Source organism: Rousettus aegyptiacus, unplaced genomic scaffold, assembly GCF_014176215.1.
Source record: "Rousettus aegyptiacus isolate mRouAeg1 unplaced genomic scaffold, mRouAeg1.p scaffold_m13_p_6, whole genome shotgun sequence".
Taxonomy (NCBI): Eukaryota; Metazoa; Chordata; class Mammalia; order Chiroptera; family Pteropodidae; genus Rousettus; species Rousettus aegyptiacus.
The window spans coordinates 63,689,172-63,706,981 of record NW_023416309.1 but is presented as its reverse complement, the minus strand read 5'-3'; the positions used below and the strand labels follow the sequence as shown (position 1 = coordinate 63,706,981).

The 17,810-nt window shown below is 39.1% G+C and overlaps 1 protein-coding gene, 1 long non-coding RNA gene, 1 other non-coding gene and 1 pseudogene across 4 annotated transcripts in view; 2 read left to right on the top strand and 2 right to left on the bottom strand.

The window, feature by feature from the left end:
- Window positions 1–16,865, bottom strand: part of USP22 (ubiquitin specific peptidase 22) — a 47,866-nt gene extending 31,001 nt beyond the window's left edge. Inside the window, exon 1 of one of the 2 annotated variants that reach the window (XM_016137592.2) lies at window positions 16,485–16,865. In XM_016137592.2, coding sequence (XP_015993078.2) covers window positions 16,485–16,655 — 171 coding nt within the window. In that variant the 5' untranslated portion in view covers window positions 16,656–16,865. The remainder of the gene's footprint in view (window positions 1–16,484) is intronic. The other variant, XM_016137594.2, reaches the window with a different exon arrangement.
- LOC118604699 lies at window positions 2,169–2,287 on the top strand. Its single transcript, XR_004951792.1, has one exon. It is a non-coding gene; the product is annotated as a 5S ribosomal RNA (ribosomal RNA).
- Window positions 3,419–16,476, bottom strand: LOC118603796. Its single transcript, XR_004951275.1, has 3 exons — window positions 12,040–16,476; window positions 11,074–11,160; window positions 3,419–9,164 (listed from the first exon to the last, which is right to left on the bottom strand). It is a non-coding gene; the product is annotated as an uncharacterized LOC118603796 (long non-coding RNA).
- LOC118604213 lies at window positions 12,655–12,772 on the top strand (annotated as a pseudogene).
- Window positions 16,866–17,810: the final 945 nt, after the last annotated feature.

Below are 17,810 nucleotides of genomic sequence, written 5' to 3'. Positions count from 1 at the left end.
ATCCACAAGGGACATACCTATGAGACAGAAGGAAAGCAGGGAATTACCTCTTAAAATCTTAGTATGCAAAAATCTCATTCAATTAATCCTTTCAATTGCCCCAAAAGGTACTTAGTTCATTTAGCTCAACACTAGATCTATGTAACCTCAATTACCAAAACCCATGAGCTACTTGGATGTTCGCCACATACAGCTTATGGAGCAAAGTCTGCATTCTGTTCTCCCCACATCCCGACAGTTACCCCACACCCAGCTCCCATCTCCATTCACAACCTACTCGCCCTGAACTTGGATATAATTTTAAATTTGATAATCCAGATTCCTCAACCACAGGAAATTTAGAAGCAATAAGCAAACAGAGAGAGAGAGAGAGAGATGAATCAGAGCAAAATATAGAAACAGAAGAATGAACAGTTTATACTGCCAAGATCTAGATCACAGAAACCTTAAATTTTAATCCCAGCAATCAAAAGCACAATGGTGAACAATTCTCATATACCCACACCACCCAAGAATGCCAGTTTTCTAGCACAGGATGACAATCATACTTATTTTAACTCTAAATCCACTGCTGATTATCAGATTGAACTTCCAACCTCTGAGATACCACCCACGGCAAGTAATTCACTTCTGTTTTAACTGGGGTGGGGAGAAGAAGATGAAGATAGGTTAAATAGGTTATGGGGAACAGAAGGTCAAAATTGAAAGGGCTTCTGAAAACATTAGCCAGCAACGCAAACATTGTATACTACCTGCTGAATGCCTGCTAGACCCTGGTGCAGGGGGCTTTCGGACAATTTATTCTATTCGTCTCCATAACCACCCTATGAGGAAGATTTTAAACCCCTCTGACACATGAAGAAACTTACTTTAATGTATATGCTTATGACCATACAGTCAGAAAGGACACAGCTAGAATGTGGACTAGGACCTGCCTAATCTCTAGGGCCCACACTCTCTCACTCAGCTTAGAGGCTGGCCTTTCTAAGCTTCACTCTGCACACACAAGATCAAGGCAAGTGATAGGCTGAGCATTCACCTATAATGCAGGGCAGGGCATGGGGACTTGTCTCAAATCTGTATTTATAAAAAACACAAAGCACAGTAAATTGTCCTAAGGGAAGCTGCACAGAGACAATAAGTTCTGTGGCCAACAGCCAAAATGGAGGAGAGGAGTTAGGTGGGGAGGGTGTCTGGAGGTCCACTCCTTAAAAAAGAGGAAGCCCTGAGCTGACACACTAGGTCAAAAGACAAACTAGACAAAACTTGAACTGTGTACACACAGTATGGACCAATTATAGATGTTCCACCAGGTTCTCGGACTGCATGCCTAAACTGGAGTTTGTGAGAAGTGCAAATCTTCTCTAGCAACTGAGGGTTTAATAATCCTACAGATGATTCTGATGCTCTTGTTCTAGAACCACAGCCTTACAAGGATCTCAGTATGCCCAGGGTCAATCATCTTTCAACCTCATGTACAATTTTATCTCTGGAAACACAAATTCAAATCTGTTCATTAAATGGTAGTTATTTACTTTTTGAACAATCTGAAGAGGTTATCTCTGTGAACCTCACAAAGTTTAGCCCCAATAAGGACTTCTCAACGGCATCACAATGGATATTGGGAACCTGATAATTCTTTGGGGGGTGGGGGGCGGGGAGATTTAGCAGCATCTTTGTCCTCTACCCACTAGATAACAGTGGCTCCCTCCTCCCAGGTGAGAACATGGCTCTATGCAATGCCACAGGAGGCTGAGACTTAAAGAATTTCTAAAATGTTGTAGTAATTTAAATAGTAGTTGTATCATCTATTTATTCTTCCAATGACACATCAAAAGAATTAACTAACTATAATTGCATTCAATACTACTGGGGAAATTTAAAAATTACAGATACTGTTATATTTGATGTATAAAAAATGATGTTTCCAAGTATCAGGGAAATTTTCATTCCTTTAATTACAAAACCTGTTAGAAACAAAATCCTGAAGATTCTTAGCTACAACCACAGCTAGAATCTATTTACTGTTCACAAAACTATGGATGTAAAAAAAAGGAAAGATTAAGGCATTCTTTATTTTCATCGCTTTGTTGTTAAAAATTTTTTAAAAATTTTTATCATTATTTTAATCTTTATTGCTATTTTTAACCATGATTTAAAAAATTTCTGTCTACGGCCATGCTACCCTGAACAAGCCTGATCCCGTCTGATCTTGGAAGCTAAGCAGGGTCAGACCTGGTTAGTACTTGGATGGGAGACCACCTAGGAAGACCAGGTGCTGTAGGCATAGAAAATAAAAAAATAAAAAAAATAAAAAATAAGGGATTGTAAGTTGACAAGGTCCTTGCAACCAAGGGTTGTCTCACCTAAAAAAAAAAAAAAATTAAAAATTTCCTTATAAGCTCAATAAACAAATAAAGCCAATCACCTCCATACACATATAAAACAGAAACATTCCAAACTAGCATAACCTTGAAAATATAAACTCGTCATGATTCTTAGCAGTATAAATATACAATTTTAACACCATTATTTTCCCTTAAAACACACACATTGTTTTAAAAACAGACCCAAATTAAGCCCTGAATTTTAAATATAAAACCATATCATCTGCCCTTTTGCAGAACTTCATGAAAGAAAAATACATCTAAAGAAAAAGTGCTTCAAGAATTTCAGCTGCATAAAAAGGAACTACAGAAATTAAACAGTCAAGTCAGCTACAACTAGAAATGCTGAAACTAATCATGTCCTGATATTGGGTCAGGGCAAGAAAGCCTCAAATACAAATAAATACCTGTACACATAGTCACCGTTCAACAAAATCTTTTTCATTAAATAAAGCCCATGCTCAATAAACTGGGGCTTCCATGACATGTGGTCCCAAGCACACAAATCTCACAAATCTGTTATCCATAAACACCAGACTTGCCACATACTCCACACACAGACAATTCTTGAATTATTTGGTGCTTCCTAAATAAGTATCAGTGGACACCTCCTATAGGCCACTGACTTCAACAACGGTGAGGGCGTAGGAAGGAATGGGAATCTGCTAGGTGATTTTGGCACAACTTGAGTATAAAAATGAATGGATTATGATACATAATCCTATGCTGAAACTAATACTATACAAATACACACACTTATGTTTAGTCTTCTTCACAAGAGAATTCCATCTAATACATATAGTAGGAAGGACAAAAATACAAAAATCTTCATTTTATAATTATGATAGAAATAACTGATTTAGGCAAGATACATTAAACTATGTAGTAAAACAAAAACAAAAACAAAAAACCACTGGGTCATTTACAATAGTTAAAAAGTAGAAACAGCCCAAATATCCATCAACAGATGAATGGATACACAAAATGTGTTATATCCATACAACAAAATATTATTCAGCCATATAAAGATTCTGATACATGTTACAACATGGGTGAACCTTGAAAATATTATGCTGTGTGAGAGAAGCTGGACATAAAAGGTGGCATACTGTATATTTCCATATATAAAACATTCAGACTAGGTAAATCCATAGAGACAGAATGGAGATTGGAGGTTGCCAGGAGCTGCGGAAGAATGGAGAGCAGATGAGATGTTTTAAAACTTGATAGTGGCGGGGTGGTAATTGTACAATATTTGTGAATACACTCAATTGTTCACTTTATTTATGTGTTACATGAATTTCACCTCAATAAATAAATACACTAAATTATTTACATATACACATATGTATGTATATTAGGGCATTGGATTTTTACAGTTTCAAATCATCAACCCAGAAACTACTTTTCTTAACTTAAAGGAACTGTAGTCCTCCTACCAACAAGGCTTACCCTGAAGCTAATCATGAGGAACACTCAGACCAGTCTAAATTGAGGGGCTTGGTGCAAAGCAAATGACTTGAGCTCTTCAAAAATATCTATGTCATGAAAGACAGAACAGGCTAGGGAACTCTTCTAGATGAACAAAAAGACTCTAAAAAGACATGAAAATAAGTACAATGCATGACCCTGGATTGAACCCAATGTCCATCCTCATTTTTTAAAAAAGTCATGAAGGACATTACTTGGACAACTGGGTTATTTAATATGAACCATATATTAGATAATACTATTTCACCAACATTAAACTTTTTGAGTATGGTAACTGCATTGTGGTTATGCCAAAGAATGTCCTAGTTCTTAGGAGATGCACTTAGGGATAAACTATCATGATGTTTATAACCAACTCTCAGATGATTCACTTTTTTAAAAAAGGTACAGAGAACATAAAGCAAATCAGCAAAAATCTAACTGACAAATCCAGAAATATTACTTTTATTTTAGTATATTTGCTATTTTGTAGGTTTCATATTTTCAAAAATAAACTAAGAAAACAACTATTAAATATATATCCTATAATTTCCTACTCCTAGGTTTATGCGTAACAGAAACAGACACTTTATATACAACAAATGCATATATTTAGGACATCGACATGTAAAAGAATGTCATGACAATATTATTTATAATACCCCAAACCTAAAAACAAAAATGTTCATTAATAGTAAAAAGAATAAACTGTGGTACAGTCATTCAATAAAATACTACAATGATGAAAAGGAACTCATGGAATATGCAGCAGCATGGATGACTCGTACAATGGAACACTGAGGAAGCTGGCCACAAAAAAGTGCATACTACTACCCAAGTCATACAAAGTATGAAAGCAGGAAAAGGTAATTGGTGGTTATGTAAGGCCCGATAGTGGGCAATCCTGAGGGCGGAGTGCTGGGACCAGAAAGGGGCACAAGAGAACTTTAGGAGTGCTGGATGCTGTCTACTCACCTCTGTATAGCAGAGACATAAGCTTGTTCACTTTATGAAAATTTCTCAAGGTGTATGCTTTCTTTAGGAGGAATAAGAAGCCGCAATACAAAACACAGAGGTACAAATGGAGTACTGTGAAAGTTAAAAGAACAATCATATCTAATTAAGGAGGGTTAGGGAAAATTAGAAAAGTTTGTTTACAAGAGGTGGAGTTTGAGCAGAGAGCTCAAAATTCTATGGAATTCTATGGAATGTTTCTTATAAGGGGGATAATCTTACTTCATACAGAGTGAAATGAATTAAAGCAAAGCAGAAAGCCCTGCTATCCCTAAGAAAGGAGGGAAAAAAGTACTCATTAAGCACCTAATTTCTTCCTCTGGGTGTTTATATGAGTACAGACAGGACACTCAACTACAGGTAGTTTAGCACTCACCAGTGAAGACAGTTTATTGGCTCTTGGACTGAACAGCTTCTGTAATTAGTGAAGCAGCCAACCAATAAGCAGTAGGCACTAAATACAGAAAACAGAAATCTTTGAAATATTCATGAGTTCTCAATGTTGTCTTTGCATTATTTCCCTCTGTATCAGAATTGCCCATAAGAATGTTCTATGTTGTTGGATGTGTCCTGTATATGCACTGTCCAGCAGGACAACCATTAGCCACACGTGGCTATCAAGTCTGAAATGTGTTAATGCCACCAAGAAACTGAATTTTTAATTTTATTTCATTTTAATTAAAACTTAAATAGCACTTGTGGCTAGTGGCTACTATACTGGATAGCACAGTTCTAGATCCTAAAATAAACAGTTCCTAAATTCCAGAAAGAGTTCTTTTCATAATATCTGTCTCCTGAGTTCACCTACCACAGAAAGCATAGAAACAAGAGCAGCTGGAATTAACCTTGGATACTATAACATAGCATTGCCATTTGTAGATTTGAAAACAAAACTTAAGATGTTTACACAAAGGCAGATGATCAGTACCACCAAGTATTAATGAAAATAATGATATGAATGACTTATTCAGAGCCAACTGCTGACTTCTAGTTTAAGTCTTCAGAAATCCTGTATTCATTGTAGCCATGGTTAGTGCTGCAGATACTGTGAATCACTCAGCATCAGTTACAGGACATGTAAAATGGTTCAACTCTGCTACTTTCTGGCTGTACAACAATGGGCAAGTTACATAATTTCTCTTTGCCTTGGTTTCCTCACCTTTAAAATATGTATGTTTCTACCTCATACTGCTATTATGAGGATTAACTGAATTGATGCTTTTAAAGTACTTAGAATAGTATATACACGTTAGGATTTGTAGTGAGCTGATAGTGACCCCCAAGAAAGATATGTCCATATTCTAATCTCCAGAATCTGTGAATACTTTATTTGGAAAAAAATATCTCTGCACATTTATTAAGGGTTTTGAGATTATACTTGATTATCTAGATGGGCTCTACATGCCACGCAAGTGTCCTTAGAGAAGAAGAGAAAGATTAAGATACATGAGTGAAGGCCATGTGAAGATGAAGGCAGAGACTGGAATAAAAGGGCTCCAAGTCTTCCAGGAGCAAGAAGAGGCCAGGAAAGATCCACCCACGAAGCTGCTGGAGGAGGGCTATGACCCTGCCAACCACCTTATTTGGGGCTTCTAGCCTCCTGAACTTGTTCTAAACCATCTAGTTTGTGATCATTTGTTATGACAGCCACAGGAAACTAATACAGGATTCAGGTTAGCTATTATTATTCTAACTCCTTTTTAATGACACTAAAAAGAGTAGGAAACTAACTCCCCAGACACCTTGTTATCAAATGCTGCTGTTCTGAGTTGGTAGTGGGGAGAGGGGGTCTGAGGCATGTACCTGTTTTCTGGAGCAGTTGGAGGCATGGTTCCTTAATCAGCTGCTCTCACGGCTTCCTAATGGGAAGGGCAGCACATAGCTTTCTCTGTTCTTCAGAGGCAGAAGAAATCTGGTGGCTGACGGATATTCCTGGAAACTTAACCTAGCATGTATTGCTCCTGAAGCTCTTGAAATAATTGTTGTATTAAAACTCCTTTTCCTATAAATTAATTCAAGTAGATTCAGTAGCCTGAAAGGAAATCTTGAAACTATAATTTCTATGTGATAGGCCCTTGAAGTCAAACACATGTGACTCACACCAGGGGGATGATTGACTCAGTTCTAGAGTGAATTCTGAGCCCAACATAAAAAAAAAAAAGTGCAAACACAACAGCACCCAAAGAGCTTATACACTTTTCACATATTACCCACGACTTCTAACTACTACCAGTCTAAGAAAGCCTGACAACTGTAAGATAAGTTTAACTCTTATGCATTCTCTTCAATTAATTTTCCAAGGGCTCAAAATACTTTTCTACAATCATGAATTTTAATATAAGCAAAGAGACAAATATAAACATTCCATCACCTACATGAACACAATGACCCATTATGCAGCAAAAGACCTGGCCCAAATCAGACAATCTCCTCAAATAAATTCCCCAACCTTAGAAAGCCAGACTCAAACCTTTGCATCTCAAAGCTAAAATAGATCTTACAACCTATCTAGACCAGCACCTTTGATTTACAAAAGTGGTAACATAACTTTAATACTTTGATATAGTAAGAAACAGACATTTTCGTTTTACTCTTCTGGGCTGGTAAATGCATCAATGTGCCAGGAAGGTGGTGCGTCCCAACTCCACAGAGAGATAAAAGCTCTTCTGCTTTGGACCCTTCCAGACCTCACACCCTATATATCTCTTCATCTGGCTGTTCATCTGTATCCTTTAAATAAGCTAGTAAACATTTCCCGAAGCTTTGTGAGTCATTCTAGCAAATTACTGAACCTGAGGAGGGGATCAGTCAGCTGGAAGCACAGGTGACAACCTAGACTTGTGACTGATATCTGAAGTGGCATGGTCCCGTGGGATTAGGCCTTTAGCCTGTCGGATCTCCTGCTATCTCTAGGTAGTGTCAGAATTGAGTCAAAATTGTAGGATACCTAGTTGGTGTCCACTAAAATTGGAAAATTCCTGAAACTGACAGCAAATAATAAAAAAAATAAAATTCATCTTTTAGTTAAAATTACCGTTAGCTATTTTAGAAGTTGTGGCTGCCGTGCCTGTCACAAAGCAAACTATAGCTAAAGATTAAAACAAGAATGCAGCCATGTCCAGGAGCCTGGAGACCCGACTATAAAACATGCTTTAGGGTTTTTCGGCTCCTAAGGTAGTAACACTGACTCACAATCCCAAAATGTGGTACAGAATTCTGGTTTGTTTGGAAAGAGGAAAACCTCTCGATGCCAGTAAAGAAGACTCAGGACAGGATGATGCCAGGGAAAGAATACAACAGATTAACTAAACTGTGAAAGCTAAAATCAGAACTGACCAATCAACACAGCCCAGAACTCTGAACCCCTTCCTCATGATTTTTGTTCTTAACAAGAGTCCATTTGAAAACCATCAGGGAGAGTTCAAGTCTTTGGGCATCAGTTGCCTGTTCTCTTTTTGTGGGTACCTTTGAAATATATCCTCTTTCCTTTCACTACGACCCAGTGTCAGTTTATTTGGCTAAGAGCTGAGCAAATGGATCCCACTTCAGGTCAACATCACTTTGTGGTGTTGGAAAACATTCCAGAATAATGTAGTGGGAGCATGAAATTCAGAGTTAGAATGACCTAATTTCAAGGCATTTATATGCCTGGCATTTATAACCAGTGTCCACTAAGTAGGTTAGAAGACTTACCCGCCAAGCCTACCTAAAAAATTTATCATGAGTACCAAAACCAAAATGAAATTATATATGAAAAGTGATTTATAAAATGTTAGATGCTATATAAAGAAAGTACTATTACTATAAATAAAAAATTAGTGAAATTTCAGAGAGATTCTGGGACCTGCCCAAATCTTTTATCAGAGCTGCTAACAAGCCATAAGCTACTGACACATGACTGATTTATCTTCTTCACTACTCTCTGCCACAGATGCTGGCCAATAACATAGGAGGCAAGAAAGACCTCAAATATATAGAAGGCACATCATTTCAGTCCCCGAAAACTAAGTTTACTTACTTTCTACCTAATTTTCTGAATGTCTGCTCTAAACCAATTTCATCAGGTCTGTGTGATAAAGACAGCAGAGTCTTCAGAAAAAAACATGACACTACTTTAACATCTTCCCAAAGGATTAAGCTCAGGTCTGAGGTAGCTTCTGGACTGGCTACCAATTTGCAGGAAATAGAGAACAAAAGAACGAGCTGAACTTGCATCATAAGCATGCAATCAGCAAATCCAGACTATGAGAAGAAAGTTGACAAGTCAAAAGTCCAAGTTCTTCAACAGATAAACTGTAAAAAAAAAAAAAAAAAAATTAAGGTAAAGAAAGGTATAAAAGGAGAACCTGCAGATTAAGAGATTTAAAAGACATGAATACAGTCATACAATGAAATTCTATTAAAATGGAGGAATGAACTATCAATCCACGCAACATTAAGTGCATATTGCTAAATGAAAGAAGCCAATCTGAAAAGGTTTTATGCTACGTGACCCCATTTATCTGACATTCTGGAAATGGCAAAACTACAGAGAAGAAGAACCCAGTGGTATCTGGGGTTTGGAGAGGGATGAGTTGGTGAAATACATCATTTTTAGGGCAATGAAAGTGTTCAGTATAGCACTGTAGTGGTGGATGCATGACACTATTCATTTGTCAAAACCCACTGATTTACAGCACAAGAGCAAACCTTAATATGCAAATTTTTAAATAATTGGTTAGGCAAGATGGAATGCAGACTATGAACAAAGAATCTTATTGTATTACAAATGCACGACATAACCTTACTGAAAAGAGTGAAGAGAAAGTTACCTAAGTAACTTGGAAATGTCTGAGAGTGTAAAATTAAATACAAAAGGAATCATGCATGAGCACTGTACTCTAGGTGATAAAGTTGTTTCCCAAGGGGTACAGGTTAACAATTCTGAAACAGCGACTGAGATTAAACAGATAAGTGCATGGATGGTAAATGATGAGAGCGAGGTTTCTCAATGTTGAACAGAGTAGCTACAGATAAGCAAGAAGGGAAGGCTAGAATGATCCATATAGTACTGGATTATAGTTGGAGACTTCAGCATGAACGCAGGTATAATTTGATATGGGTGGAGATAGATAAATATTGAATTAATTACAGTAAGTCCTCAGATAATGTCCTTTTGTTCAATGGCTGTTTTATTATACTGTTTATGAGGAAGAAAAAAATGACTCCCTGCTTGGGCCACTGTGTGGAGTATGCACATTCTCCCAGTGTCTGTGTGGGTTTTCTTCCAAGGACTCTGGTTTCCTCCCACATCCCAAAGCTAAACACGTGGGGTAAACTGGTGTCTCTAAGTTGTCCCAGTAAGAGTAAGTGTGGGTGTGAGTGCATCTTGCAATGGGAGGGCCTCCTGTACAGAGTAGGTTCTCCCTTTGCACCCTGAGCTGCTGGTTTAGGCTCTGGCTACCCATCAGAACTGGAGTTAGTACGTTGGTAAATAATTATTTTACTTATTTTCACTAACCTTTCTTAAATGTATGTATAGCTCATATTTATTACAATGTTTAGTATGAGAAGTGTTTTTGGTCTTTATTTACAAGTTTGTTTTTTTGTGACCCAAGGTAGTATACATACATTTCCTAACTCTGCCTTTAAAGACCAAGAAGCTATGACGCTACAGTATTAACAAGCACAGTCAGTGCCTGGACTATATTTTCTAACTCTAATAAAAAGAATCAGAGCTCCTTGGAGAAATGGCAGATTCTAAGGTTTGGGGCAGAAAATATACAAAAGGAGTCTAGAACATCTTGCAATACCAGGAAGTAAGGAAATGTTCAACAACAATAAAAAAATGGCAAGAGTATGTCAACAGGTCACAGGAGCCAACTGAAAGAGCTCCCCCAGTGGCTAAAGCTGGAACAATTTGAGCAATAAACTAAATAACATTACTGGATTATAACCTAGAATATAAACTATCCACAACTCCACACCGATATATATGATTGAATATAAACATAAATGGAGAACAAAGGACAAATCTTCCATATAGAAAAATTCCAAATAATTTATGTACAGATATTCTGCCGTCAGGAAGTGGAGCATAACTGCCCACTCTCTAAGCGCCTGTGCAGAACAATTTCCCTCCAAAGAGGGTGGTATGGAAGGGAGGAGGAAAAAGTCAATTTACCACAGTGGAGCAACCTGACAGCCATGTGATCAAGCTTACCATCATCGGTGATAAGTCCTGTTGACTACATTACCCTTCATAGAACCTGAGAAGGGCACTTCACCTCTGTGGTCTTCCTCCCCAAACCTGTACCCATGAGAAAAACATCAGAAAAATCCAAATCAAGAGGTAGTCTACAAAATAGCTAACCAATGCTCCTCAAAACTGTTGAGGTCATCAAAAATAAGGAAGCTCTGAGAAACTGTCACCATCTAGAGAAGCCGGAGATGTGACAACTAAATGTAATGTGGAATCTCCTGCATGAGGTCCTGGGGGAAAGATTAGGAGAAAGCCAATAAGATCTGAATAAAGTATGAAGTTTAGTTAATAATGTACCAAACTTGGTCATTAGTTGTGACAATTGTGCCACAATAAAGTAAGATGTTAATCAGAGAAACTGTGCATGTCAGGGGGCGGAGGGAGGGAGAGAGATAAATATCAGAACTCTATTATTTTTAACTTTTCTATAAATCTAACACTATTATTAATTTGCATACAAGTAAATACACACACAAATAAATACAAGTAAAACAGGAATTCTAAGTAAGATAGGCAGATTGTATTAAAGATGGAGACATCCTTGCTGTAGTATTGTACCACAGATGTGCAAGATGTTACCATTGGGGGAAACTAGGTAAAGGTACATGAGATCTCTCTCTATTATTTTTCACGACAGCATGCTAACCTACAATCATACCAAAATAAAAACTTTAATTAAAAAAGAAAACCTTTTTCCATTTTAGACCTTTTACTTGCATTGGCCTGTCCCCCACTCAGTATGAATGCTGTAATGTTTTGTTGTAATGATTTGAAATATCCAGTTAATAAGTAAATAGAGCAAAAAGTTAATTCCCCAAAGCAATAAAGTTTGGGAGGGGAAAAAAGCCTGCTTTAAAAAGGGACATATCCAAAAAAAAATGAACTGAACCAAAAAAAAAAAAAAAAAGAGGAACTGAGCATTCTCACCATCATCTAAGTATCTGACTGGTTGTCAATAGACTCAGTCATTTGTAGAGCATTTCACATACTATTTCATGGTTCTCGGTCTACTATCTGCCAGATCATGTGTGCTGTCAGTTAGTCCAGGTATTCTGTAACGACAGAACTGTTATTCTCCAATGATTTTTATTCAAAAGATCAAACTTGAGAGATTCGTTCCTATCTTAAGAGATGGATCTTGAACTCTAAAACTGAAACAGCATTAATAAAAAGAGATGCCAGTACAGAACCCTAGAGTAAATCTTTTTCTACACACGGAAAAGTGCCACTGACTCAAAATAAATAATATAAGACCATTTTTCAACTAAAATGATCTCCCTTTCCTCAGTACAACCCAAGGCCTAACATTGCCCCTCTAAAACACTAAAAGCTACTGTCTTCTTAGGCAAGTGTCCATAGGCTGATAATCTATACTGTCACTTTGTAAAGGTACAAAATGGAAGTCAGGGCATTACTTGTACTCTATGAATCTATACTATCTTAAACTTTCATGTCTTACATTTAGTTTTTCATTTCTCTCCTTTTAGCTACCTCCTCATTCCTGTTGTTTCCTACACATAAAACTGCGCTTTTAAAATGCATCTCTGTGGCCATGACACCCTGAACAGGCCCGATCTTGTCTGATCTTGGAAGTTAAGCAGGGTCGGGCCTGGTTAGTACTTGGATGGGAAACCACCAAGAATACCAGGTGCTGTAGGCATTATAAAGTAAACAAAATAAAATGCATCTCAGGTCTTATGTTAAGTAGACAGACAATCACATTTTAATCTCTCAGCAAACCAAAACATACTAAAATGTCCTGCCTAAGTTCATTCCTTCTCTAAACTGATTACCAGGACTGTTTTACAAATTTTTAAATTCTCCAAGTTGAAGGCTTACGTTTAAAAAGAAAAATACAAAATGCTGTTACCATTCAACAGAATGCTAACTGCACAGTTGAAAAAAATAAATGAGATCTATATGCATAACCAACAAATGAAAAAAGAAAACATATACAGCATGTATATTTATATAAAAACAAAAGCATGTAACTTTGCTTTACATGTACACACATTATTTGCAATTTAAAAAAAATCTGGAAGACCCAGACAGCAGATTTTTATAGTGGTTATGTAGGACCAGGGAACACTCATCTTGTATATACTATTTTAAGGTATTTTATTTTTACACATTGAGAACACATACATTATCATTTCTGTAATTATTTTTTAAAAAGACGTGGACTTGTGAAATTTGAGCTTCCTCAGTAAAATTTACTAACATCTTGAACATCAAGAATTATCTGTTTAGGTAAAATTAACTTATGTGTAAGAATTTTCATTGCACATCTATGAATATTCTAAATTTTAAAGCAGATATATTGCTCTGTGACACTTGTTTAAACCGCTGTTTAATAATTGTGATGTCAATTCTTCAAAACAGAAACCAACGGGAAAGAGTTGACTCTGGACTGATGAAGAGAATGGGAAGTTCAAAAAAAGATGGAATCATCCCACTTTCTTCCAAAGGGTGCCCTTGCCATATTTCTTTAAATATTCGTGTTAAAACCACATAGAAACAGGTAAAAAATTGCTAGAGTAAGGTAGGACTTCTGGATCTTAGAGTCCTTCAGCCTCTCACTTACCACTTCCCATAGAGATATCTTTCTAGCTCCTTTACAAAACAAAAAAAATTTCCCTTAGAATTTCTACCCAAAGAGTTGCTTTAGGCCTCAAACTGTGTCTCAAAAGCAGTTTCCTGTACTCCAGATTACTAACCAAATTAAACCAAACTCGATAATGGTCCAAAATTACTAAAAGTATGTTTGGCAACTCTTCTTCCCTCAGAGTAAAATATAGTTGGTAAAAGTATTTACTACAGGTACAAAAAGGACTCTGTGTTTTGAAGATAAGTTGCTGTAAAATTTTAAGGTCACATAAATGGTTCAGAAAAAGAAATGATTATTTAAAAAACATTACCTATACCCCAGAGTGTCTTATATGTTCAAAATATAGACTATGCTAAGTAAAATAGCCAACGAAACTAAAAATCCCTGATGTTATTGCTAGTTTCTATCTTCCCACACAAACCCTTAAGTGGCAAGATGCCTGTTATATTATATGCCAGAAATGCACAGGACAGGCCACTGTAGTAGCACTGAGTTCTAAATAATCAAGGAAACGTTTTTACATTCAGTAGTGCAATTCAGGCCTAAACTGGGCAGAAAGTTATGAAATCTGACTATGTTCTCACCCTGCCTATCAGAAGAAGAATCGAAATTTGGATACAAAAACCATAAGCCACCTGTACTTTTAATTCCTGTTCACAGGGGATCCATTTCAGTAGTTACACTGTAGATGAGTGTCAACCTCACAAGGCACCTTGGTTTGTTTACAAAGATTATAACTTGACATATTTTTATAGGAAACTTATCCTTAAAAACAAAAATGTCCTAAGCTTATAAAACTGCTGAGAATCCTATGCAAACTTTAAAACGTATTATTCACTATTTCTCAAACCAGCTCTTCCTTGACTAGGCCACTAGAGAGTGCTAGAAATGCAGTTACACAGGACTCAAACTGATATGAGAAAATGATTCCTTTAAAATTCAGAGACTAACAGATGAAGGACATTAGGATTCATGGTTGGTAAACTACCAAAAAAAAAGGTACTGCAACACTGACAGATCTGAATTTTGAAAGAAATATTTATCACTACCTCTTCTCTCTCTATATATATAGCTCAAGTTGTTTCTTCAACAGCTTTCAAACCAAGCAACTGTCATTAAAAGACTATGCAAGCTATACATCACCCCCGCCCCCTCCAAAAAAAAAAAAACAGTGATTTTTCTTTAGGAAATTAGACAAAGTTAAGGATGGATTCAATTTAACTCTTTGTTAAAAATTACAGGGGCGGGGGTCAAGGGAGGGAAGGAGAATGTGAAGAGAGAAGAAAAGAGCCGCTGGATTCTCTACCTTAATCCAATGTGGAGATCTTACAAAACAAAAATATTGACCAAGACTAAAGCACAATAATGAGATTATCATCTGAAGAGCATCGGTTTCAGCCAGACAATTTCTTTTGAGGGCATACAATTCCATTAGCAAGAATTTCACTTTGATCCTAATGTAAATCTATTTCACCTCCGATTTTAGTTATTTTGACGTGATGCTTCCCAAAATCATTACTGATAAAAAGAAAAATTAAGCTTAACATTTCCACCAAATAGGCGGATTTGTTAGTTTTCCCACACACACAAAAAAACATGCTACTCAAGGTGAAAATTGCCTAATGACTCCTAAACTCACAGTTAACTGCAAAACCACCTTTCATTGTAAAACCAAGGTTTATGCAGATAACAGGAAATAATACCACTATTTTCTGATATCCAAATGATTAATAAGCCTAAGCTTAGATGGGACGTATATCCGAAAAATAATATAATACTAAATATTACTCCCTCATCGTCTCGTGGAGGCGATCAGTTTCATACTAAAGCCTCTTACCGAAAAAAACACGTCTAGTCCCACCTTTCCATCAGACTAATCTTTTCTTTTAAAACCACTCCACCATCGCTACAAGTGCGTCCCCAAACTATATCGTTGCGCTGATAACAATAAGCTTTCCTAGATATGGTTCTCAAGGGCTGCATGACTCGCTACATTTCTCTAATTGCCCACACCACTCCGCACCTCCGACCACTCCCAAACCTGAAAGGGTTAAAAAAAAAATGCCATCTCTATATTCTTGCAGACCCTGGACCCGGTGGGGTATTTTAGCCAAACACGGCAGTAACTACACGCTAATAACCCCAGTACTGACACACGATTCCGATCCCTGGCCTAGGTAATACGTAATGGATAGTTTGCATACTCAAGATGGTGGCAAGGAACTGACCCACTGTTGACCACCACAAAGGGTCGTGATAGTCTTTGTTCCTATGTTAGTTTCTTATTCTCGGTGCATCTGCCTCCAAGCCCTCCCTCGCCTAGAGAATTACTCCGAGTGGCCTCGAGCTGGAACGTCGGAGACCTGCCTCCTCTGTACCAGCATTCCAACGCAACCCTTCCCAGACCAGCAATCGCCCAACCCCGGCACTGGACACACTCCCGAGACCCCGCCCCTGCTCCATCCCCACCCTCGCGCCCCCAGCTCAGAAACGGAGGAAGGGAGGAGAAGGGAAGAGAAGGCGGGGGAGGGGAAGAAGAAAGGAGAACACTCTTGTGTCCACCCCGGGGTGCGCAGCCCGAGTGGGATCCGCAGGGAGCTAACAAGTTCTCCCTACCCTCTCCCTTTCGCCCCCAACAGGAGCCACCTGCACCCCCCCCCTCCTCACTGCATGCCAAGCTGCACCGCAAAGGGAGGGATCTCTTCCGGCCCACCCCGCAGTTTCGGGGGGCTCGGGGCGCGGCGGGGGGGAGCGGTTGTCTCACCTTGCGCTTGCGAGCCTCCGCTGTGCCACTCCACACGAAGCACTGGTAGATGGCCCGCAGATTCTGCTTCCAGTTGTCCACCTTAAAGCTGCTCAGGTGTGAACAACCCGGCGGCGTCACCACCAGCTCCGCATCCATGGCCTCGCTCTCCGGCTCAGGCCGGGAGACCATGGGGGGCAAGGCCCGGCCGCGCGCGGTGGGCGGCGAGGGGGACGAGGACGACGCCAGCGCGGCGCGGGGACTGCTTGGCGGCGCACCCCGGCCGGCTGAGGGACGGACGCTGGGACAAAGCGCCGGGAGAGGACAAAGATGGTGCTGCGCGGCCCTGTGGGGGAGGCGACGGCTAGCCAGACACCGCCCGCGCCGCACTCCCGAGTTCCCGAAGGGCGGGGCGAGGCGCGGACGTCGCGGGCGGGGACTACGCAATCCCCACGCCGGCCGCAGCCGCCGCACTGCGCAGGCTCTAGCCGCGCTCAGGTCCCGCCTCGCCGTCCCTCCTCCTCCCGCGTCGCGGACGCTGGCCGCTTGACATTCCGGGACTCCCACAGAGAACTGGGGAGGTGGGGCCATGCAGAGGATTGGGTGAGACGAGATGTCCGTTAAGACCCTGTTCCGGTTTGCGCCAGCCTGAGCTCTGCCGCAAAGAGGTGGAGCAACGAGCTGGGCTGTCCAAATCCTTGCGGTCTAGCTCAGCCTCGGTCTCCTAGAGCGATTTTCCAGCCAAAGCAGTATTTCTGTGATTCACTGTTAGTTTCGTTGACAGCAAAAGTCCTTTACCTGGGACTCTGCAGGGCTCTCCATCTTCGAAGCTATCTCAGACATTACAGTGCCCTCACCGTGGATTGGAACTGCCACTACCTGCTTGGCGCTGCGAAGCAGGCTGGGGTCCCTCCCCATCAGGAACGCGCAGCCTAGTGAAGACCTAATCTAGTGCTATCCAAAGAAATAGAATGCGAGCTGCATATCTAATTTTAAATTTTATAATAGCTACGTTTTAAAAAATGAAAAACAAGTGAAATTAAGTAATAAACTTTAATTCAATATAGCCAATGTATCATTTCAATATGTAAACAATGTTGCAAAATTACTGAATGAAATATTTTAGTTTTTAGACGAATTTTTCAAAATCTGGTATTTACACTCAGCACCACATCCAATTCATACTAGCCATATTTCAAGTGCTATCGGCTACCATATTGGACAGCTCTGGTCTAATCAATATATAAATGACTGAACCAGGGCAGACTGTGAAAAGATCTTTGCAGACAAATGCAAACAATGTCTTGGGGAAGTAAAGGCCCAAAGGATCTGAGAAACTTGGAGGAG